We start from the raw sequence: 24,490 nt of genomic DNA, 5'->3' as shown, positions 1-24,490 counted from the left end.
GAGCCCTGAGAAAAAATGATACGGGAGGGTGAGGGTGAGAGGAGTGGGATTCCCAGTGCTGAGAAGGAGGCGGGGAAGTGAAAGAGGCTAAAAAGAGCGTGATCAAAGCCTATATTTTGAAATCACTTACTTCTCCATTAGTTTGATTAATGGGGCCAGTCTCACAGTCAGACAGAAGCAAGGAGTTTGAAAAATGATACAATTACTGCTTTTTGAATAGAAGGCTGAGACGTCCTGCTTGAGAGGGGGATCTGGAGGAGATTCTGCCGGGTATCCTGGACTGACTGCCTCCTCATCTGTCCATTCGTCCATCCGTCCCTCCATCCATCCATCCATACATACATACATCTCCTGTGCCCTCCCTGTAGTCTCAAAGTACCTGTCTAACACTTCCTCTCATCAGGCTTCACGGGATGCTTCACTGGTTCTCCCTGAGCTGGGGGAGCGCGCCATAAATTGTAATTAATATATACCGGTACTAATAGCATCTTTCAATGTACAAATGACATGCTGTTTAATCATTGGATGACAAACAGTTCCATTTCTACAACTTTTTTACGCATTTCAGCTATTTATTATTAAGTCTGTATTGCAAGTGCTTCTAAAGCAACAGGGCAGCAATATAATGAAAACCTCTTGAGAGCTTAGCTGCAATGGAATGAAGACATTTTAATAAGACTTTATGACAGTTTTCTCCATAGGCTTTTATATCAGCTCTCATTTAATTAGATGAAAAAAAACTACACAAAGAGATCACTGGATCCTATTTTCAAAGAATATCTTAAATGTTTGGATCCCCTTGTATGAGAATAACTGCGGACATAAGTTTGTTCATATTAGGTTGGTGTTCAAACCGGTGTAGGTTGTAAATGAAATAAAAAAGGACAAACCTGACATGTGGAATAGACTTCAGTGAATATAATAATTACTTGAAGACACTAATCACCCTGGCAGGCTTTGAATTTGGACATGAACCTTGATCGAATTTATGACAGATATTGCTGTGATAATAATACCCACAATGTCCAATTATAGTTGCTTTTATTAGGCACTGTGTGTGGGGGTAGTCTACAGAAGACTAGGTAACAAATAGTTCAGTTCGAGTCGAGGTGGCCAATTAGTTCAGTCATCGCACCAAGATAATTAGTGGGAATGATGAAACAGGGAAAAAAGGAGGAAAGAGGAAATGACAAGGGAGCAATCATGCTTGACAAATCCTTTTTAATCCACAGCATTGGTGTTGTGAGCTGAATGCAGCAGGTACATGGCAACCCTACAGAAACAGGGCAGGTTAATCTTGTCTTGAATCCAAATCTAGTTTAATAATAAGAATTCTCTGTTGTGCTCAGCTGGGGCATCCTGATTATCACTACAGTGAGACAAGAAAAGTATGTTCTCCAGGAGTAGTAGAAGACCTCTGAACTCGTAAGTTTCTGCTTGGGTAAAAATTATAGACACAGATTATACCTGAGGTTGAAAGTAGCACTACACTGACCTATAAACAGTAGGTGTGGAGGAAAAAAGTGCTTGATAAAACATCAGTATAAACCCTCCTCTGGAGAAAAGAGAGAGGAGGAGTTGAGGAGAGCATGCATGGAAATAGAAGCAACAAGAAATGGATTCAGGTATTCATGAACAGCATTTCTGACAATTTAATTTGATGGAAGAATTGCTGATGTGATAAAGTTCAACTGTACATCTGAAACATGAGATCAGGGGTGAGTATTTTCACAATGAATAAAGCAACATTAAATGGAAAGTGGAAAATATGAGTCTAGAATGTCAAAAGAATGTTCATAACAAAGCCAGTTAAGGATTTCATTCAATACTCCCAATATAAAACCAAATCAACCAGTGCAATTATAAAACTGCTCACAGCCATATGAAACTCCCACAGCCATGTGGGAATGACTCAGAACAACAGCTTTCCATATTAATGTGTTGATGATCTGCTGCACAAATTTTTCTACTGAACAACTGTGACACAGTGTATAACACCCAAGATGATATGCGGGAACCTAAAATACTTTTTAAGCTAAGTAAAGGATGATGCAATTAATGAGGTCTGAAACCCCTACTTAAAAACCCCTACTTACTTGTCAGTTGAAACTAAAAGGTTAGCTGGTTGTATGTTACAGGTCACAGATCACTCACTGCGACCTCCTGTAACCCATGTTTAGTCCCAACTGAAAAACTCATATGCCAATTACAAGAAGAAAAAAAAAAACATTCACAAAGATATCTAATGAGATATCACAATGATGCTTTGATGAGTTTATATCTACAAGGCCATAGGTCAACTCCACTGTGACCCTTTTTTGACAAAGATTCAACACCATACATTGGTAGGATACTGAAACTGGCTCATTGATTGTCTGTGCTGCTAGTTTGAAACCGTGTGCAAGTTGTCTGCGTCTATTATTATGAAATTTCTGTGCAGCAACATGAACTAAATTTGAATTGAATAAATTTTTTATGTCAAGATATCAAACAGAAAATGAATATCCATCTGCAAAAAAAAAAAAAAAAGTTAAAACATGTTTTATCAATCAAATGCTATTTTAAACATTTCATCGTAGCTGCTGTTCGGTAAGAAAACACTTTTTTTTTTACCTTACATTTGAATTTCTTTATAACCAACAGACCTGAGGCTAACAAACAAATCAGAGGCAGCTGCAATAACAAGCTGTTCTGGCAACTTCCTGAAGACTAAACGACAGATAGACGAGACACATACTGACAGATAATTTATGGGCCTCATCTGTAGGTAAACTGACTTTACAATCTGCACAACTGTGTGGATATTGAGAACCGGTCTTCACTAAATAATGCCACCTGTTTCTATATCTACACACACAATATCCACTTATGCATGTGTGATATACTGATATACAGTGGCTGGTCACATCTTTAAACTATATGAGCTGGGAATGTAATGACAAAGAAAAATATATACTGTATATATATATATATATATACATATATATATATATATATATATATATATATATATGATATTTTTTTTTTGAAAAAAAGACGGTAAGCAAGTAAAGCAGGCAGGGAAAAGATAATAGGATGCCTGCACTGGATTTGAAATTTATATTCCTTCCACAGAGGCTGCACTTTAATTGAATGCTTTCCACAGTGCTTTAGGACTGCAATAGGTTGTGTCTCAGGTAACAATCCAGCACATGTTTTCAAAGTGGTTGGTTTCGTAATTACCCTTATAACTCTCACTGTATTTTGAGGCTGCCACTTGGGAATTGGGCAATAAACTTGAGCTTGCAGCAACAATTTCACAGACACAGAACTTTCCAACAATATTGCTGAGTTTTGGTGTAATTGCATCTCATATTATGCTTTAGGGAGACAAATATATGTGAGTGATAAAGCTATTAACACACCACGACAAAGAAGCTGTATTTGTTGACAATTCCAATTTAATAAGAGTATTAACTATGATAGTAGTTTGCAAAAACTTAAATATGGCTTAAGAATGTCTCCACAACTCAAATTAAAATTAAAATTAAAACATATGTATACACAAATTAAAATATATATAATATACAGTGTATATCAGATTGTTTGACATATTTTAGTGACTTCTACTGTGTTCGAGTCCCGCTGTTTACTGACTTCAAAAGAAAACAGGATCGGAGGGTGGGACAGCTATTTAAAAGATGTCTGATACAAGATAAATGACTAAAATTTCAGCAGGTGCCATTTGAGAGGTTAACTGTCATCCCTCATGTGGAAATTAAATTTTCCTAAGAGGGTTCTATGATATAATAACCAAACATATCATTCAAAGTTTATCACCCTCTGTCAGAATGATTGTATGTGGCTGCTGCCAGTGAAAACTTTACCAGGGAAGATTTTTGATGCTTATTTTGTACTGCAGCTGAAACATAAAGGCGAAGGTTAGAGTGACCATATGACCACATGATCAATCATGGGACACAAGTGCCACTAACATGTCGTTCAGTCACTTTTTCTGCTGCCGTCATCATTGATAAGACAGCCTTCAATTTATGTACCCTTAGAAAGCCCTCTGTCCCCTTTCAGATAATTGTCTGATTGTTATTGATTAACGGATTTGAATAAGGCATCACCTCAAATACACCATATTTCTCTTTCTCTGGTTTTACTTATTTATGAAAAGCCCTCATCCACAGATGATTCATGCGTCTGAAAGTAATAATGATTCATCAGCTAAAGAGCTTGCCAACCAATTTCAATGCCAGAGTTTGGGAAATACAACCATTTTTCTTGATTATTCTTCCCACCTATGAAATACTTACTGGAAAGGGTGAGGTTTTTTTTTTAATTTCTTTTTTTAGGTTTTTTGCTTTCCAATTTTGTTGGTCTAACCTACTTTGTTATAATGTGTCATGCTGAAGGTTGTATATTTAATGCAAAACAACTTCTGAACCTAGGAGGAACTTCACTGACAGAGGGGGGTCATCCATCACTTACCTGTCAACCTGTCCCGTTTATTTATTATGCTGAGCAATTACTGTTTTCTTTGTGCAGTCTACAGCTTCTCCAGGGTACAAACACTTTGCTTATTTTGGAGAAAAAAATTACATGGCTTTGCAGAATTTACTAATACAAAACAGGCAATATTTCCTTCTCTTCGTCAAGCCAGGGCCAGATTTAAAAAAAAAAAAATCAAAAATATATTAGATTATAAACTGAGCAATCAGACACAGCAATTATTTTGTACTGTATGCATTTAAGTATTAAATTACTGCAGAGAAATAATGCATCTGTATGTTACATAACAAAACAGGTTTGTAGAGAAGATGAGGAGAAATAAAGAGAGGAAGAGAAATGGAGACATACACAGCAGGACAATATAGAGTAAGAATAACACCAATAAGAGAACAGACAAATTGAGATGAGGCTATGAGATAAATACAACAACAAAAAAAGTGTCCATGTGTATAGAAACATAAAACCATTAAAATTAGAAAAATAGTGAGGAGGAAAAGAAGGACTGTCCTGTAGCAGGGACAAAAAAGGAAAGAGGACAAAGAGAAAGAAAAGTAGGAAGGAATGGGTAGAAGATGATGAGATGTAGGGCAATGATGGATCGTTTTGTGGCAGGCTCAATTTGTCACACTGTTACTGGGAGAAAAATAAAATAGCGGTGCAGTGGTGAGGGTCAGGGGAAGATGTTTGGGGGTCCAGAGGTGGCAGTGTTAAGCCAGGAGGGAGCAATGCCAGCAGACAGCAAGCAAGATAAACTCTGTACACCTCTTAATCTTCGGCCCGCAGCAGATGGTCACTGGAGGTAATAGTTCTCTGATGATTCTTTCCCACTTATCCTGCCCCATCATAGAATTTCTTTTTAAACATGATGTCAATAGCCCTGACACAGATTGTGCAATAACTCTGCCATAAAATATTTATTTCCACTGAAAAAACCAACGGCTTTGTTCATAGAGGAGGCTTTTATGGTCTCAGCCTTTGCTGCATAGATTCCAAAGTTTGTTTGATAAATTGTTTCTTTGCAAGTATCTCAATGTTATAAAGCTGCAATACTTACAGTAATCACTGAAGTACTTCCTCTAAAGCAGAGGTTTTTTTTGTGTTTCACCATCAAAAGCACCCTTAAAAATGTCATATGCCCTCCCAGGTCACAGCTGACTCTCAACACATCAACATACCTCACAGTTTTATATTTTATTAACATCAAGGCTGTAATGTTCATCTGTGTATGTGGTTTTCTATGAAATTGTGAGCAGTACCACAAAAAAATGTATGGTGGGAAAAATATAGAAATTCATTCTTTGATAGACTTTTTGTGGGCTGTGACACAGTTAGAGAGTGCAAGTTGGGTTTTTTTTTATTTCACATACTGCACATACAGTACTTCACTCAAACCTCGTGTGGCAAAAGCTAATTTCTATCCACTGACCTTGGCTAGCCTTTTAACAAATAACACTAATAAACTTTAACAAATAACACTAGATGCAGGAAAGTAAGCAATTCTAATTATGTAATCTTTTTAAGGCAATAATTGTGTCTTTGAAATAAGAAACCATCAAAATCATATACATTTGTCATTTTTAGGCTGTAGCCCAGCATTTTTAACAAAAAATGTGATACAATCAATACATATGAAACATAAATCCTCACTCTTCCACTGTCTGTTTACAAATTTTCTGTAGAGCATCTCCTATATAAAACTATCAACTGTCCTTGCTCAGCACATCCTTGATGCGTTATTTAGTCTGTCACCTCTATGAACTCTCCAAACCTGTGATTTCAAAGGATGTGCACAGTGGCCTCCATCTGTATTCTGGGCCATTCCGAATGAATCTTCTGGGCGATTGCAAGTATATTTCTTCTACGGCAATAAGAAAGCACAACAATCAGCCAGAAAAGCACTATTGGACTTTTCTAATTGTACCTGGCCTAACTCATTAGACACATGGAGGGGGCGTAGACAGAACTGGCAGTAATAGATCACGAGGAGGAATGAGGGATGAAGCAGGGATTGAGCATATCTATAGAATTGTACTCAATTGTTTCATCTGCAAAACGGAAGAGCACAAAGTGAATACTAGTCCTTACTGTCAAGACGTATTGTTGGAGCAACATTGTGTCCTCTTTTCTCTTTAGTATGACGACAACCTAAAATGTTGCAGATAAGATGAAGCAACATTCTGAGACTGAGAAAGGGATATTTAGCTGAAATCATGTCATGTTTGATAAGACTACATACAATTTAAACATTCAAAGTTAACAAAAATATTAAAGGAGTGAAGAAATAACTGAGGTGACTGAGGTTAATGATAAAAAACATGCTTTTGCCGGTCCGGTATGTTTCATTAAGTTTGGTTCTGAAAAGAGCAAAGAAGCATCCCATCTTCTTTCAGTACAGTAACATCAAGGTTGTTTTCCTGCTTGCCTTGACTCCTGCCCTCTGAGGCTGACTCACTGTAATTCCGATTCACACCTCTGCTGTCCCCATCTGGACCCGTCTTATTGTGGGTCTGACCCAAGTGACTATAAATCCTCTGTAGTATATTCCCTGCCATTACTGTCAGTCCCCGTCCAGCTGTGTTCACAGGGAGGCTGCTGAGTAGGTCCAGCTCCGGTTCCCAGCCAACATTCCCAATATCGAGCTCCCAGTTTAGGCTGGCTCACTAAAAGGACTGCTGGTGGCATGACTAACTGAAACACTTTCATGTAGAAGCAGCTATAACTCACAATAGTTAACCAGGGTTATACACACCCTGTCATCTTCACTTTATAGTGGACTCTATCTTCAAATGTTTCTTTTTTCCACAATGATTTCAATCTGTGACACTGACTATAAAATAGTGAAATACATGACAGTGAGATTTTCCAGTGAAGGTGTATCTGAGACTTTTTCATGCCAGAAAAATGTGAAAGAAAACTGTGAGATTTGCATTCTTTTGTATGTCTCTGTTTGTCTGTCTTTGTTGAGCTTCACAAACTTTCATGTCAATGACTGAATTCCCCAAGTACGAAAAGCCATCATCGCTGTCTTTTCCCAAAGCACCCCATAATGGCATATCAAGTCAGGCTTGGTTTTAAATCACTATCCACAAGTGACAAGAAGATGGAAGAGATCTTGGCATCAAAATGCAATTTATAGTAAGGACAGATGTATTTATTACATCTCACACTCAAGTGTCACAAGGTCTTTTTGTAATCAGCTATTCACAGGTTTTGACAAGTGAATCTGTTTCTGACACCATAACCTTGTTTGTCTTGCATTCAAATGAGTAGACACATTTTTTTTCAGCTTTTTTCAGCATTCAGAAAAGAAATGAAGTGAAGTCACTGGAGGAGGACATATGAAAACTAAGAAGAAAAAAAGAACAAAATAAGTAACTGTACTGGAATGAATCACTTTATCAAGCTTTGATGAACTCTTGTTGAATCCATTTTGGAATAGAGTGCAAACAGGAGGAAAGTCGAATTCATGCCACTCTGTTGGAGAATCAAACCAGTTGCAGTATATTTGCTTTTATTTGCTAGAGCTTTAAAACATATTTGGATGTTAGAGATATATCATTTGTCAGGGATGGTACTATGAATGGTAGACTGAGAAAGAAATAAGAGGCTCAAGGGCACATTCTGCAACTTGAAAACATGAGTAAAGAGCGTCAGTTATGGAGTGAAAAGCCTGCCCTCCCAAACAAATGAAACATGCAAAATGAGTCAAAAACACATAGTGGTTTGCAAAAACATGATTAATGAACCGATATATACTGTTTAGAAAATAAAAAACACACCTATCAAATTTTTAAAAAAACGACAGCGTCAGTGTGGTGTCTCTGGAATTAGGAATTAAACTAATAATAATGGAAACATGTTATTTAATAATAATAATAATAATAATAATAATAATAATAATAATAATAATAATAATAATAATAATAATAATAATAATAATTGGAAATGGTGTGAAAATAAAATTTGAAAACACTATAATAATTTGTGTTTTTTTATGCTTATCTCATCATTTCAATACACTAAAAGACGAGGTGTGGAGGATTAAAGTTTCATGAGGACAATGGTAACAATTTAGTCTGCTTGAGTCACAAAAAGTAACATAGTTCTTTTTAATTGCTGCAATGGGAGCGATGTGTGCTACAGTCGTTTTATCTTTCCACATTTGATATGTTGCGAAAGACATTACATTCATACTGTCAAAGTATTTGCACATCACCCTGATGTTAAAATGCATCCGTTAATTATTTCTGAACACAAAAGCCATCATTTCGAACTGACATTAAAAGCCATCCCTTCTTAAAAAGATCCTTTCTGTCAGATCCTCAAGTCTCTACGCACTCGTCCCTTCTGTCTCTCTTGCCCGCCATCTCTTCCATTAGATTCACCCATTACTGTTTCTCACAGAAGAGCTTTTTATGTTGTAGAAGCCCCTTACAACTCCCCAGCGTTTTCTGATCATTTACCTTTAACTTTGCATCTTTCTCCCTTTGTCTCGCTTCCTCCTATTGTATTCTCTTTATGCTCTCTCTCTTTCTCTAACTCTTTCTCTCTGTTTCTCTGTGTCTTCCTGTCTGCCTTGCTTTACCCTCCTACATTTCTGAATCCCTCTCACCTCTCCTGGCAGCAGGCATCGGTGCTTGTCACTCTCAAAGCGTTGTGTAGCCACCACACAGGAGGCAGACCTCACCCAGCCTCTCTGTTCCATCCATCAACAAGACTGCAGAGCTGGCGAGCCAGTTGTCACCACCCATTCTGTTTCCCTTCACACAAATACTTTCAGGAGGCCCCCGTCCCATGAGCAGGGACAGAACGTTATTGATAAAAGCAAGCATATCATTTGTATCTGACCAAAAGCATAACAACGGTTTTACACATAAAATTTAATTTTTTGTTAATTATAATCTCTAAAATCTCTGTGTGTGTGTGTGTGTGTGTGTGTGTGTGTGTGTGTGTGTGTGTGTGTGTGTGTGTGTGTGTGTGTGTGTGTGTGTGTGTGTGTGTGTGTATGTGTGTGTGCATTACAGGTTTGATTTCAGCATTGTCTTTTTTAGTTTTTAAATGTGATATTCATATATTAAATAATTCATGTCCAATACAGGTGTTTCAGTTGCTTAAAGCATTTTAATCTATATTGGCTGAAATGAATGTCACAAAGTCACATTCCACAGGGGCTAAATCAAATTGCAGGATCTTCACGATGTGAAGCTCAATGTTTGCACCCTTGGCAACTCATATGAAATGAGTTTAGTCACACAAAAATCATGAAAAAGTAAAATAGTTACCTAAATGTCATTTTATGTAAATGATACAAAATCATGCTACACTAGCACACAGAAGTGGGACAACTTAAAAGCTTAAAATCCAATTTTATGCTCATCCGAAAGCCTTGCGTGCCCAGAGTGAAGTTACTGATCATGAAGGGAGCAGAGAATAGCTGGGTGTCAGGAACGAGGCAAGACTGCAGTTGACATAAGACACTACATCCTCTCATAGCCAAAACTGAACAAGAAATGGCAACTGTCTGAATGAGAGAATATAAGAGCCCAGACATTTGGCACAAGCAGAAGACATTGGCAATTAAATATGCATCTTGTTCAGTATCTGAGAAATGGTCTGAGAGAGGGCTGTAAAAGTGACAACCGAGGTGTGACAGGATACAACTGAGGGAAATACAGCATCACCAGAAAAAGCAGAGGGGCTTAGAATACACTAACGTCTTATTTGATGTTAGTCCTACGAATTTATCTCTTCACATTAAAGTTATCAGTACGGCCAACCTAAAGTAGCCCTTTGATAAATTGTAGGCCCGAAAACGCGCCTCTCATAAATCTACCCTAAGACATATTTCCTTCAACGCCCAATGACCTTGCAGAGGAGCAAATCCGCACAAATACATTTAAGAATCTTACTGCATTCCTATGAAGGAACAACATAGCCGGTCAGTTTAGAGATATTTGTAGTCATTTCTGGTTTTGACACATAAAGTGAGGTAGTTGATTCGATGTATATCAACCATCTTCTACTGTGATACTGGAGACAGCATTTTGTGATTATTGTGTAAAGTTATTACAGCCAAAGGTTATGACAAATGGCACTTCAGCTGCATTCACCATGGGGCTGCCGCTACACCTTATAGTCACCTCTGGCTGCAACGAGTGACATTTAGCTGAAGTGTACAACACAATTCCTTCACATTAATGAGCCAAAAAGGAATGAATGAAATAATGAACCCAAAATAACCAATTGAAGTCTCAAGAATGCCCCCAAATAGCCATTCATACATTTTGGATTTCAGCAATAAAAGCTACCACAAAGGCACTAAACAATGTTTTATAATAGTATCTGTTATGTTGTTATTTTAGACTTCAGGGGACCCAGATAAGATGGTCACTGTCACAAGATATTACTCAGATAGTGACAAAGAAACCAGCATGAAGATACACACCTTTAGAATGTCCCCAATGCATGTTTGAAATGTAATTTAACTGTCTGGTTCTTCAGACATGGAAACTGGCCACAGAGTACATACTGACTGATTGACAAGTGTAGTTAAAAATTATCCCCTGAGCATGAAAAAACCTGTGAGGATTTTTAGATCCAGTATTCTGTAGAATTCCAGTCTCCACTGCAGCTAAACGGATTTTTATCAGGCTATCATGAATATCTCCCTACAAAATCATTATCAATCTCCATACAGACATTAACATATTTACATTTCCTCTCATTACCAAAGTATAAATGAATCTTTGATGAATTAACAGATTTCCACCACTGAATATATTCACATATTCACAGCAGCATTTGGGTACAGTGCCAAATATGAGGCCCTACTTATTTCTTTATCCTAAAGACATTCTGTTCTAGTTGAATAAGGAATGATGAAGAATGCAAACTATGAAAAGCAAGATTAAATTCTAACAAAAGATGAAAAATATATCTACAGTTTGTATGTGCACTTGTAAGTTTTCTGCGCCATAGTCTAATTACAGTCTTTCTTGAGACACATACAATATCAATATACTGTATATATACAAGTACTGTATAATATGGATTTTTTTTTTTGTTTCAAGACACAAAATCAGCTCTGGACAACAGTGCATTACATTTCTAACACAATACCATCCCATGTCTCAGTGGGATTTTCTCCAACAATACCTAAGTGTAATTTGCTCCATACGCAATAAACAGAGACAAACATGTGGATGTATATCTTATAGGTTTTATATTTTTTTTCTCTATACCACACAATATTCAATATACCATCATGACATTTATAGTTCCCTTCATCTATACTCTGTAACATTAACTTGTCTTCACTAAGTTAGATGGTAAGTATACTCACGTGGCATCCAGAAATGTCAAAACAAAGGGTTAGTCTTCTTTATAATGTGAGTGACATTCAAGGAAATGTCTCAATGTCCTTGGAACAAGACAACAAAAATAAACCAACGATGAACACATTGGCTTCTTCTTTTTTAAAGTGGTAATTTAGAAGAAGTGGGGTTTGAAGACGAAGGCAGACTCCTAGTTCAATTCAAATGTTGAAATGAAAAAGATATAAGATATAAGACCTTGCTTATGTCGAATGTGTCATATCATACGTCGATGTCACATCGACGTATGATATGACAAAAGACAAAACCAACAAAAAAAAACCCCCAAAACACTACGGCTGTGTATTTCAAGTCAACATTTTCAGGAAAAGTCTTATAGCATTTTATATGAAGACAAAAAATTGCTGCCAACATGTTGTGACATCCTTACTCCTCTGGCTCTCATAACAACAGCTGCTGTCTTAATCCAGGGAACAGGGGACAACACATAGCTAAATCCAACTTATTCTGCAAAAGTGAAAAATGATTTGGATCCATTCCAAAATGTACTGGGTTCTTCCTTGGCTGATGCTGCACCCTTCAAAGGTTCAGGAGAACTAGGCCAATAGGTTTTCCATAATCCTTCTGATAAACAAACAAACTGGAACCAAAACCGGAATATCCCACTATTCATGGGAAAGTGCAAAAGATTATCAGCTTGGGTTTTGTAGACAATTATCATCATTCAAACAACGACATACAAGAGTCAGAGAACAATCCATGTGAGTTACTAATGTATTGGCATGCCCTCACAGCAGTAAGGATGAAATATGAAGCAGGTCACACGGAGTTCAATTGCAGTTGAGACTTCAAAAATTATGTCCTTTTATAGCCAAAAATGTTCTGTTTTCATTTTCAGTAAACAGAAAAAACACGGTAAAAGTCATTAGAGTACCAAGTGTGTAACAATGTACATAGTTAATGTACAAGTAAGCCACTGCAAGATTTACACTACTAACTGCATGTACTCCTCAACACTGTCAACACACTATAATTCTTTATTATTCCTCAATGTTTTCACCATGTTGTCAAAGGAAAGTAAATTGCAGATGATTTCAGGAAAATCTTCCACTTCTGGGTGCCAATGTTGAGGTGCAAGGAGAAATATTTTGCTATGGTAAATTTGCTATGGTAAAACCAATTATTTTTACTTTACTGTAAATAAGTTAGGGATAGTCCTACAGCACAGGTTGTCTCTCATGAAATGTTTTAATGAGAGGGCATCTGAATGGTGATGAGCTACAACATATTCTTTGCTTCAACAGCTATAATGTTGATTTTGGAGGCGTAAATAGAGGATGGATAAGCCTCCAAGTTAACATATAGATAGCCAACATTGACCTTGTTTTAATGTTGCCTGGGGTTATACACAGTGCGGTCAACCTGTACAGCAAACACAACTCTCTTTGCGGGCAGCACAGCGAAGGCTGAATTAATATTTCATTGTAGATGTTCCTGCTGCCCAGCAACATATCGAATACATTTAAAGTAGAATATTGATAATTGAAACATGGTCCAACTCACTGTTGGACCCATAATATATTTCAGTCTAATATCTGCCATGTGTTCTTATTTGGACAGGAATCCTGAGGTACAGACGGGCTTGTCTCCGTTTTGAATCTTGTCTTTGAATCTTTTTAATCATTTTGCTGTGTTTCATTCCTTAAATTTAAAAGAAATGAAATTGATATTGACAACTACATGTTCATATCCATCTTATTTGTTGCATACTCCTTTCAGTCTCTGTATGCTCAGGTTGCTGATCAAGTGGCTTCAGTGTTGCTTACCTGGTGAATGAAAACCTGCGCACCCCGAGGGCTCATGAGCAAAACAGCCCGCCGCAGAGTGTCCCTGTAACGGTTGAGCTCCTCGGTGCGCATTGTGTTGAAAAGGTCAGTAAAGACTCGGCTGATGTTCCGATCCACTCTCTGCAAGGAAACGTCGAGACCCAATCGTGACGCCTGGTCCATAAAGGTTTGTAGGCCCCGGATATCTGAACAGGGAAAAGAATGACAAGCAACAGACAGAATAAAAGGTCTTATAATAAACAATGCTTTGGTTTAATAAGAACAAAACCCGCATTTATGTCAGGCTCTATTCCAAGGGCTTCAAGGCAGGTTTCAGTCTTTGTCCCTGCATGACTAAATAAACCAAGCACTCCTGCCATTCTGTTTCTTGGAGTTTACAAGATATGAAACTGCAGGCAGGTGTTGCTGTCCCCCACTGTATGTTCTGGGAAACCACAAAGTGGCCTGGGTTGCAGAGACACACATCAAAGGTGATATGCAACAGAGGGCTTGCCATAGACACAGCAATTCCAGAAGTGAAAAAGGGAACAGTCGCCCGTTTAGGGCTTAATTTGTGTTGGATCCTGGTGGAACAGCATCCGGGATGTCTCAGATTGGCACTTGTTTGATTAGATCTGGCACCTCCTTTGTCACTATCAAAATCTTTCAACATCTTGTTACCTGTTCCATTGTTCTTTTATTTTCCATTGACGCTGTACATAAATTGCTATGCTGGTTTGTAGAAAGGGATTGTAGAAAGACCATTGAGGTTATATCCGTTAATTTTGAGTGAATCCCTTTCCGCCATACTTACTGCCGGAATCATGATTCCTTTCCTTTTTGGTATCATACTAAATTGCAACATGTAAATGTCTATGCAGGCAGTGTGGGTTGGTAGTATGGGTATGCTTCAATTAGGATTGGTTGCCGATATATTTTAGGATTCATTTTAAAATTCTGTTATTTGCTTTTAACCCGGGAGGGCAGCACGGTGGCACAGTGGGTAGTGCTGTCGCCGCATAACAAGGCGGTTCCGGGTTTGCGTCCTGCTCTGTGTGGAGTTTGCATGTTCTCCCCGTGTCTGTGTGGGTTCTCTCCGGGTTCTCCCTCCCACCTCCAAAAACATGCACTTCAGGTTAATTAGCTGGTCCCAAATGGCAGTAGGTGTGCGTGTGTTTGTCTGCGTCTCTGTGTGGCTCCACGGTGCACTGACATCGCACCCGGAGTGTCCCCTGCCTCACGCCCTCAGTCAGCTGGGATTGGCTCCAGCTCCCTGCGACAGCAGATGAAGCGGTTGTGAAAATAAATGAATGAATGGGCCCACGGTGACACCAGTGTAACATGTACATTGAATGTCCCTGTTCTATGTGGTCCCCTTCATTTTTGTGATAACCCACATCATTTTCCTTTAAGGTTAAATGGCTGTGGGTTCACAGGGGTTAAAGCCTTAAATGGCGTCACTCCACCCTACCTCTCTGAGCTAGTACACCCGTACCCTCCTAGACGCTCTCTCAGGTCAGCTGACCAGCTGCTCCTAATGCAGCCTTAAGCCAGGCTGAAGCTCAGAGGGGAACGAGCATTTTCTAGCAGCTTCTAAACTATGGAATGGATTGCCAATGCACATTAAGCAGGCTTCTACACTGTCTCATTTTCAATCTCTTCTTAAAACCCAACGCTTTGAGGACATCTAGAGTGTTAATTTTGTATATTATTACATATAATTTATATTATTATATAGTATTTAGATATAACTTTTATTCTTTTATCTTATTTTATTTCCATTTTTAACTTATGTTATTGTTTTTTTTATTTGATATTTTATGTTATTGCATTGTATTCATTTTTTATGGTGCGTTTGTTGTGTTGTTTATTTATTGACTGTGGAGCACTTTGGAAACCGTGTGTTTATTTAAATTGTGCTATAGAAATAAAGTGGAACAGATTAGATTGCATTGGAACTTCAGTCATGCTGCTTGTGTCTCATGATTATAAAAAGAACTTTAAAAAAACAACGTATTCCATTTTCTCAATAATAGTCCTTAGACAGGAGGGAAACAACAGGGAAGTCAACTTCTGATTGAAAAAATAATGAATGCATAAAAGAAGCTCTGTCTATGAAAAGATTTTTATTTAATGTTGACAGTTACCACCTGAGCAATTTTGATGACCTGCTGGATCGGCGCCCTCAATGTGCTTTGAGACCTCCTGATTTATAGATTAGGCACCAAGCCCAGTTTGTGCCAATTCATGCCGCATTGTGAAATAGACCAGCCAAAATCAGTAATACCAGACTTCCCTTTGCATCCATAGTGAATGTTTGTGGAAATGCATATCTGTTAATGTGTGTGTGTGTCATGTGTAACTGTGGGTGTGCTTTCTATTTTTGCATCCCTCAGATCTCTAGCACTCTTGTACTGGGAACAGAAAATATACTGAGGCATTGAAAAGCACCGTGGATCAACAGAGATATGCTTAATGCAAGCACAGCCACGCACATTATAGATTTTATAATATCATGCCATACAGGCATGAGGCAGTTATATGAGGTATGAGGGCCATGCAGCAAAAACTGGAACACAAGCTAATAAGAGCAAAACAACAATCAGAAGAAAATCACTTAAGACTTAATTCAATGTGAAAATATTATTTCTATTACTGTGCTGAAATGTATTCATAACTTAAAAAAGACAAGTGAAAATATGCAATTACTTAGCTAATTGTTAATCATTTTGAAGACTTCCCATTCTCTCTCGTTCACACACACACACACACACGCGCACACACACACACACACACACACACACACACACACACACACACACACACACACACACACACACGCACACACACACACACACACACACACACTTGCACCCCAAAATAACAAAATAATCTACAGGCCTTAGCATGGAAAAGAATATTATTCCCTGACTGAATGTTTGCTTCAGTAGTTACACACTGTGATGCTGCTGCTGGGTGAAATCCTCATATCTGCGAAACAGAGTATTGGACAAACATGCTGCAACAAACATAGTTTTTAATACCTTGAACAGCCAGGGGAAAGCTACCATGTAGTTACTACCAGAAGACCCCTATAGAAACATCAGACTTAAAAGCCAATGCTTAAAATCGACAGTGGGCTTTACCATTGGCAATTGTGTTTGCGATGGGCTGGATATAGAAAAGCGGATTAATGTGGAATTAAGGGCCTGATTTTAGACACAAGTTTGACTTTGACTACAAAACTCCGGGAAGTTTTAGATGTCCAAACTTTACTCTTTGCTATATTAGTGGCTTGCTCTTAAAATAGTAACCTCCTGACCTCTTGATGGCTATCCGTCCCTTTCCAATTTTCTACTTAACATGACTTCATTATATATATATGATCTGAGAGAACAGGGAAGACAAGGAGATTGAGAAATATCCTGTGCAGTCCTCCAACAATCTTTTCCACTTCATCTCAAGGAGTGACTTAAGTGTAACTACCTCTTTATTGTGAACTATCATGAGAAAAAGGCTCTGAGGATTTCATTTCACTGTCAAGCATGTGCTGCAGTCTAAGCAGAAGAATCTGGGTAATGGTTCCAATACCAACCCATGCTTACCCAAGACTGAGATGAGTCTGTTGAAGCAATAATTGTTTTTTTCTGCTACAACAATATTGGCTAATTATATGCAATGTGAATTTTTTTGCATATCTGAAATGTACCAGGCACTGACTTTGTCACGCACTGCCAGAAGAGCAATTACAACAGCACAAAGAGGTCAGAGAGTGAGACGTGACTGTTTCCGATTCAATATACCTTCGTTTTACTGACTGCGGACATTTATTCCATGTTAACACTGTGTTTTACCATAAATATGAATTCAGCCTGGCTAAGAGGTCTGTGGATCAACTTTTATTTTGTCACTCAGGATTTCTGCTGCAGAAATCCTGAGCTGTTCTTTATGATATATATATATATATATATATAAACAACAAAATAAGGTACAAAATAATTTACAGGGAACAGTGGCAAACTAGCATAGTTCACGCTCAATGTTAGTCAGTTGTTTGCTTATAAAACCACTTTTAGCTGCCAAAATAAAAGACCAACTTTTAAATTAAATTAGTCATATGCCTCCTCAATAAACCAAGTTGGAGTTAAACATGATTAAGCTAATTTTAAAGTAATTTATGAGATTTTGCGCAGAATTAAGCTCTTCATCTACAGGAGCGGGTTTCTTAAACAGTGGCCACCAGGTGGCGACACTGTTTCTACTCAAACCCTGAACCAAACCAAACATTAAACGTGTAAACAGTAATTTCCATTTTTACTTTGTTTAAAGGCAGACTCCATGCAAGGTTGTGCCTGATAGTTAATCTTAACTTTCCTTCCATTGCTGGATGTGTTTTTTCTGTGTTTCATGTAATTGAAGGGCAGAGCTGAGCCCTCATCAGATTCAGCACACCTGAGCAGGCTTGTCTCATGGAGCTATAAATCACACATGCAAGATTCTCTCTCTCTCTCTCTCTCTCTCTCTCTCTCTCTCTCTCTCTCTCTCTCTCTCTCTCTCTCTCTCTCTCTCTCTCTCTCTCTCTCTCTCTCTCTCTCTCTCTCTCTCTCTCTCTCTCTCTCTCTCTCTCTCTCTCTCTCCTCTCTCTCTCTCTCTCTCTCCTCTCTCTCTCTCTCTCTCTCTCTCTCTCTCTCTCCTCTTCTCTCTCTCTCTCTTCTCTCTCTCTCTCTCTCTCTCTCTCTCTCCTCTCTCTCTCTCTCTCTCTCTCTCTCTCTCTCTCATACTGAACTGCTGACAAACACCTCTGTATTGTTTAACTCATTCAATTCACTGAAACAACACTTAGACCTGCTTGTTAATTCATAGGTCAGTTTGAAAATTTAAATGTGACATTCAAAATGAAACTCCCCACACATCCCCAATATTATTTTGCACAATCCTGGAGGTATGTGCATCACAGTTCAGGAATAGCAAAAGCACAGCTGTGTTGAAGATGGAGTTGTGTTTGAAGAACCAATAAAATCAATTTTTGAGAAATTTCAACCAACCCAGTCAATGGATTTTGCTAATTTTGAACTCTATTGGTTGTTGTCACACCATGTGTGTAGATTCTAATTCAGTTTAAGATAATTCAACGAGATTAAAAAGACAAGTCAGCAGAGTGGCGCAGTGGATTGTGCTGTTGCCGCACAGCAGTTCCCGGTTTGAGTCCCGCTCTGTGCGGAGTTTGCCAAAAAACATGCAGTTCAGCTGGATTGAGCTTTCCAAATTGTCCTATGTGTGTGAGTGTGTGTGTCTGTGTGTGTGTCTGTGTGTGTTTCCATGTGGTTAAGTGGTGCACTGGCGTGAAAAAAGTAGACAGCTTAACTACTGCAAATAAAAAAAGTCTAATGGTTATCCATTTAAACCATTTGCATAAGCTTCAACACTGATATAGTATTCTAATTAGGACTCACCAAAAGTATTAATCTTTGAATCCTAGGTGAAATACCGTCTGTGTCACCATGAATTATTTCATTTCCGACTGCTAAGCAACATTGATAGAATAATAATGACAACAATGTTTATTGCATATACAGTATCTGCAAATCTAATATAATACAATTCCTTAACATCACAGGGTTACAATTTCTCACTGGTCTCTGAAGAGGTTTTCCAGGTGTTTCTATGCTGCATAGGATTAAAAAGCTATTTTCCCTACTTTTACAGTTTCTCTCCATTTACACACCTCTCTGCATGTATTGTAGTTATTGTAGATATTGTTGTTTGTCCCTGTTTATCTCCCCTAACAGTTGCAATATTGGTTGTTGACCAAAGCTTTAAAACTTTGTTGTCCTAATGTGGTTATATCAGTGTCAGCGTCAAGAAATCGGCGGTTCGATTCCTGCCACACCCGGAGTGTGAGCTGACAATGGGAAGGTTTCAGCTCATCTCCCGAGCACTGCTGAGGCGCCCTTGAGCAAGGTGTCGTCCCCTTTACAAGTTGCTAACTGGAGGCGCACCGTGAAGGTGCACCCCTCACCTGCATGACTACAGGCCCAGTGGGTGTGTGTTATGAGCCTGTACACACTATACTTTATATGCATGTACCCACTAACCTGTGTGTAGAGTGGATTCTTAATTTCCCTTTGGGGATTAAAACAGTTAATAAAATAAATTTTAAAAAAACACTCATGAAGGCATTGATGAATAGATCATATGTGGAGGATGTAGCTACAGTAGGTTTGTACGTAACAGGAGGATAAGTAAGACTTAAGCCTGGACCAGCCCATTTGGGCTAACCACAGATTGTGTTAGGGACCAAATTGGTCTGAAATCTTCCCATTTCTCAGGTCGTGTGAATCTTGCGTAAGACAGATCTATCTGATAGGGAGCATAAAAAACACAAAAATCCAAACATAACAAAAATGTGAAACTGGTAGAATATTCAAGGAAGGCTGTGGAGGCTAGAAACACAATGCACAAAATCAAAGAGGAAACTAATAAAGGAAATCAGTAATGGAAAATGACTGTGTAATTGTTGTTATCACACGTTTTATTTTTCCACTGCATCTGATGTACAGAAATTGCTTGCACATATCTATACATATAATGACACATTCCCCATTAAATGTCGATGGGAAGATGCCTGGACCTCATCCTGCCCAGCTGTTGTGTCTGACAAGCCTGACAGGGTATATATAAGCTGAGTGTATGCATATATTGTCAGAAACCCATGCAATGCTTCTTGTGATGAGCATTGTGTGACATCCTCTTATGCACAACACATTTTGAGTGATTATTATGTTGCAAACCCCTTCAACAATAGGCATGTGGAAAAAGAAAGTATGTGAGAAACACAGCATGTAAATCATTAATTGTAATACAATCAACATTGAAATGCGGACGTATTTAATGATGCAATGTTTTCAATTGCTGTCAAGATATTCACACAACCCTAAGATGTAGTGATATTCATTACTGTCTTGCTACACAATCTACAGGAGATGTCCTCTGTTTTTGTCTGCGCTCAGACCATGCCTGTGTTGTAAATGCACTTGTACTGCTGGAACCACCCTCCTACTGCCCCTACAAAAGCAGCTTAATCAGTCTCACCTAATCGCCTAATTCTCTCATCCTCCAGCAGAGCCATTCACCACAGGGTGTGCAGAGACAGATGTAGCTGTTCCATAGTCTTTACTAAGCACATGTTAACTCACACAGGCCTGCCAAGGAGCTCAGTGATGTTCAAGAAAATCAACCCTGTCTTAAGATTTCCTATAATCACCCGACGGTTGCCTTTTATACGCTGCTTGTTCTGATAAAACAAAGACAAATTCATAGAAGCTTTTGTTTGCAAATAGTCTAACCACTGTTCGCCCTCCCACACAAAATCAATGACCCACAATCGATCAAGCAAACACATCTTAAAAGGCATTCTCAAAGGCATACAAGTATAGAAAACATAATGCAACCTTTAGAGCATTAGTGTGTGCAATCACGTTAGAAACTCTGCAAGTTTGGTTAGGGCCTACAGTGTTTTCTGTAAAGCTCTATGGATAATAACAGTGACAATGATAATGATATTACCGGGCTCAACCAAAAAATGGTTTATAAAAGAAAACAAAGAAAGAAAATAAAACACAATCTTAAACGACAATACATATCTTTTAGCTACAAAATGTACACAATGGCAAAACATCTAAATTGAGGTACAATATTTTTAAGAAGTTAATTTCTCATTCTAAGATGCTGACCATGTTGTCACACCCATTTTGTTGATGCAATGCACAGCAGCTCATTATAGGTGAAATTCAGGAGCCACACAGCTATCTTCTCTTTTCTATCCTTTAATTTACTCCAAATGTCATCTTCTATGTAAGTTTTTTGTGTACCATGACAGAAACTTCAAATTTTCATATTGTTGTTCATCCCTGCACAATTACAAATACATTTCTTTGAATCTTTGAATACTTTATGGAAGTATCAATAAAAGAGTTATGTATTAAGCAGTGAGGGCATTAGTCTACTTGTTTGAGGGTCAGTTTTTCGATCCCCAGTTTCTCCAGTCTACGTGCGAAACATCCTTCAGAAAGATACTTAGGTTCAAGATCCTTTTCAGGTATCTATTACAGGATGTACCATATGTGTTATAAATAAACAGAGCAGGGCAAAGAGAGCATTGTTTTAAGCTTTAATTTTTAACAAATCAAGCTATAATTTTTAAAAAATTAGGAATGAAGACATCAACATGTCCTTATCCATATGGAATTACAAACAAATAAAAAAACAAGGTTATTTTTGATGCATGTTCACCAAGTGATAGAAAATCCTTTCCAACAACAACAACGACCACAACCACAACAACAACAAGGCAGTCAGAGACTGCAACATCTCGTGACACCCCTGAATTCAACATTTTACCCTGACTTACACATTTTTGTGCCTCTGGCTTCGTGAAAATGTTCCTTTCTGTTTTGTGATTATATCTCTTCAGGATTAACAAATTTGGTGAAAGAGCGACAAACTATTTATCATATTATTTACAGTAATCTAAATGTTTATGAACCCTCCCCATACTGATATTAAACCACTTTCTATCTGTATTACCTTTTCCCACACTCTTATTGACTGTTTAAAGCACTTTTGTGTTTCGAGGAAGTCTGAGACTCACTCACAAAACATAGCGCACTTCTGGATGTGCTTTTTCTATCATCTTTCTATTTGCAACAGTTGTAAAGATATATGGTGGACCAACGGACGGATGGACGAACACACCATCACTGACAATTACAATGCAGCGCTACTTCGCAACAACAACAACAACAATCACAACCACCATAACAAATGAAATCCATAATAGCAAATAGAAACAGAATAGGTGAAACCTAAAGTCGGTTACATAAAGCACCTTTTATGCGACTGATGCATTGGAGGAGACTAGAATTAATCAGCTTCCCCAGCACACCATTGCACTTAGATACACATTGCCAATAAGATCAGGGAAGCCAGCTGTTTAAAATGTAATAAAACACACAGCTCTGCTTGTGCTCTGTTACTGCGGCTCCTGGTGCTCTCATCCAAAAACTAAAGGATTATAGAAATAAGGTAAAATGAAAATTTTCCAAATGGGTATGCTTTAGATGTATAGATGGATTATTCTTTCAGTGCCACTATCTAAAGGTGCCTCAAGCTACACACAGGGGATGTTCAATATTTTCTTCCAACATTTGCTTTCGTAAAGACTATTGCACCAGAAGTATATTGATGACATAGCAACTCAGCAAGAAACAGTTTCATCACACAGCACATAGATCCATCACATAATCTACACGTTTCATGTTCAATAAAGATGGCCTCAGTGTGTAGCAGTCATGCTTACACTGAATCTGAAATTGAATGTCCTGTTTTCAACAGTTCATGGTCTGTTCATGGTCTGTACATTTTGCTATGGGATTTTAAAAACATATAAAAACATTAAGTGAGGTGATCTTTTCAGTGTGAAGGAGTCAGAAGATCCCCTCTTCCTATAAAAAGTTGTATAACTAACTTTAGACTAGATTATTGGACACACTCAGGTCATGGACACAATCGGCTACAATCCAAATAAAAAAATGCTGTTTTAAGGTTCCCGTGGATTAACATGTTTTACAGTATATTTCAAATGGTTTTATCATCAGGATTTATAAATGCTATGACTTTATTTGGTCGCATGTGTCTACTAACCTGCCTCCTGAGGTTCCTTCTTTTATTGTTTTTTTTTTTCTTTCCCTTGCATGCTTGCTTACTTGGTTGGGTTTTTTTTTTATCAACAATCCAGCAACGCTGCCAACCTTCTAACCCTGCCAGCAGAGGAGGCAAATGTGCTACTACTTTCAGTTTATGAGCCGATAATGTATTAGATATGAAATGTTTTTAGTTTTATTCTAAAAATTCAAAATGTGTGCATTATAGATAATAGTATTAATGAGAACAATCTGCATTTTTGATCTTCCAAGTCCTTCAATCATTGGTTGGATTTAGCTACAAACTCTGAGTAACAGCTTGTCAATCAGCCTTTTTAGGAAGCACTGTAACTGTTCAGAAGGTCTTAGTCTGTACTTTAGTTTAGATTATAATTCAATTCAATTCAAAGAACTTTATTAGTCCCCAAGGGGCAATTGAAAGCATGTAAAGCAGGATTGGTGTCAAAGTGCAAACATACAGTGTCAACATAAGTAGTGTACACATAAACAATCTTCTTCTTTTCCTTTCGGCTTTTCCCTTCAGGGGTCGCCACAGCGAATCAATTTCCTCCATCTAACCCTGTCCTTTGAATCCTCTTCTCTCACACCAACTACCTTCACGTCTTCCTTCATTACATCCATAAACATCCTCTTTGGTCTTCCTCTGGTCCTCCTGCCTGGCAGTTCAAAACTCAGCATCCTTCTACCAATATATTCACTGTCTCTCCTCTGGACATGTCCAAACCATCTCAGTCTGGCCTCTCTGACTTTATCTCCAAAACCCCTAACATGTGCTGTCCCTCTGATGTACTCATTCCTGATCCTATCCTTCCTGGTCACTCCCAGAGAGAACCTCAGCATCTTCATCTCTGCTACCTCCAGCTCTGTCTCCTGTCTTTTCCTCGGTGACACTGTCTCCAGACCAAACAACATCGCTGGTCTCACCACAGTTTTGTACACCTTTCCTTTCATTTTAGCTCAAACTCTTCTATCACACATCACACCTGATACTTTCCTCCACCCGTTCCATCCTGCCTGTACACGCTTCTTCACCTCTTTTCCAAACTCTCCATTGCTGCTCTGGACTGTTGACCCTAAGTACTAAAAATCCTCCACCTTCTTGATCTCTTCT

The 24,490-nt window shown here is 38.2% G+C and overlaps 1 protein-coding gene across 1 annotated transcript in view; it reads right to left on the bottom strand.

Annotated features, from left to right (window-relative positions):
* grid1a (glutamate receptor, ionotropic, delta 1a) overlaps nt 1–24,490 on the bottom strand; it is a 163,492-nt gene that overhangs the window by 54,233 nt on the left and 84,769 nt on the right. The window contains exon 3 of the mRNA XM_068327238.1: nt 13,658–13,863. Within this exon, the coding sequence (XP_068183339.1) occupies nt 13,658–13,863 (206 nt within the window). The remainder of the gene's footprint in view (nt 1–13,657; nt 13,864–24,490) is intronic.

This window comes from Antennarius striatus, chromosome 11 (genome assembly GCF_040054535.1).
Source record: "Antennarius striatus isolate MH-2024 chromosome 11, ASM4005453v1, whole genome shotgun sequence".
Lineage (NCBI taxonomy): Eukaryota > Metazoa > Chordata > Actinopteri > Lophiiformes > Antennariidae > Antennarius > Antennarius striatus.
Note: the sequence above shows the minus strand (reverse complement) of the source record. Positions and strands in the feature narration are given on the sequence as shown.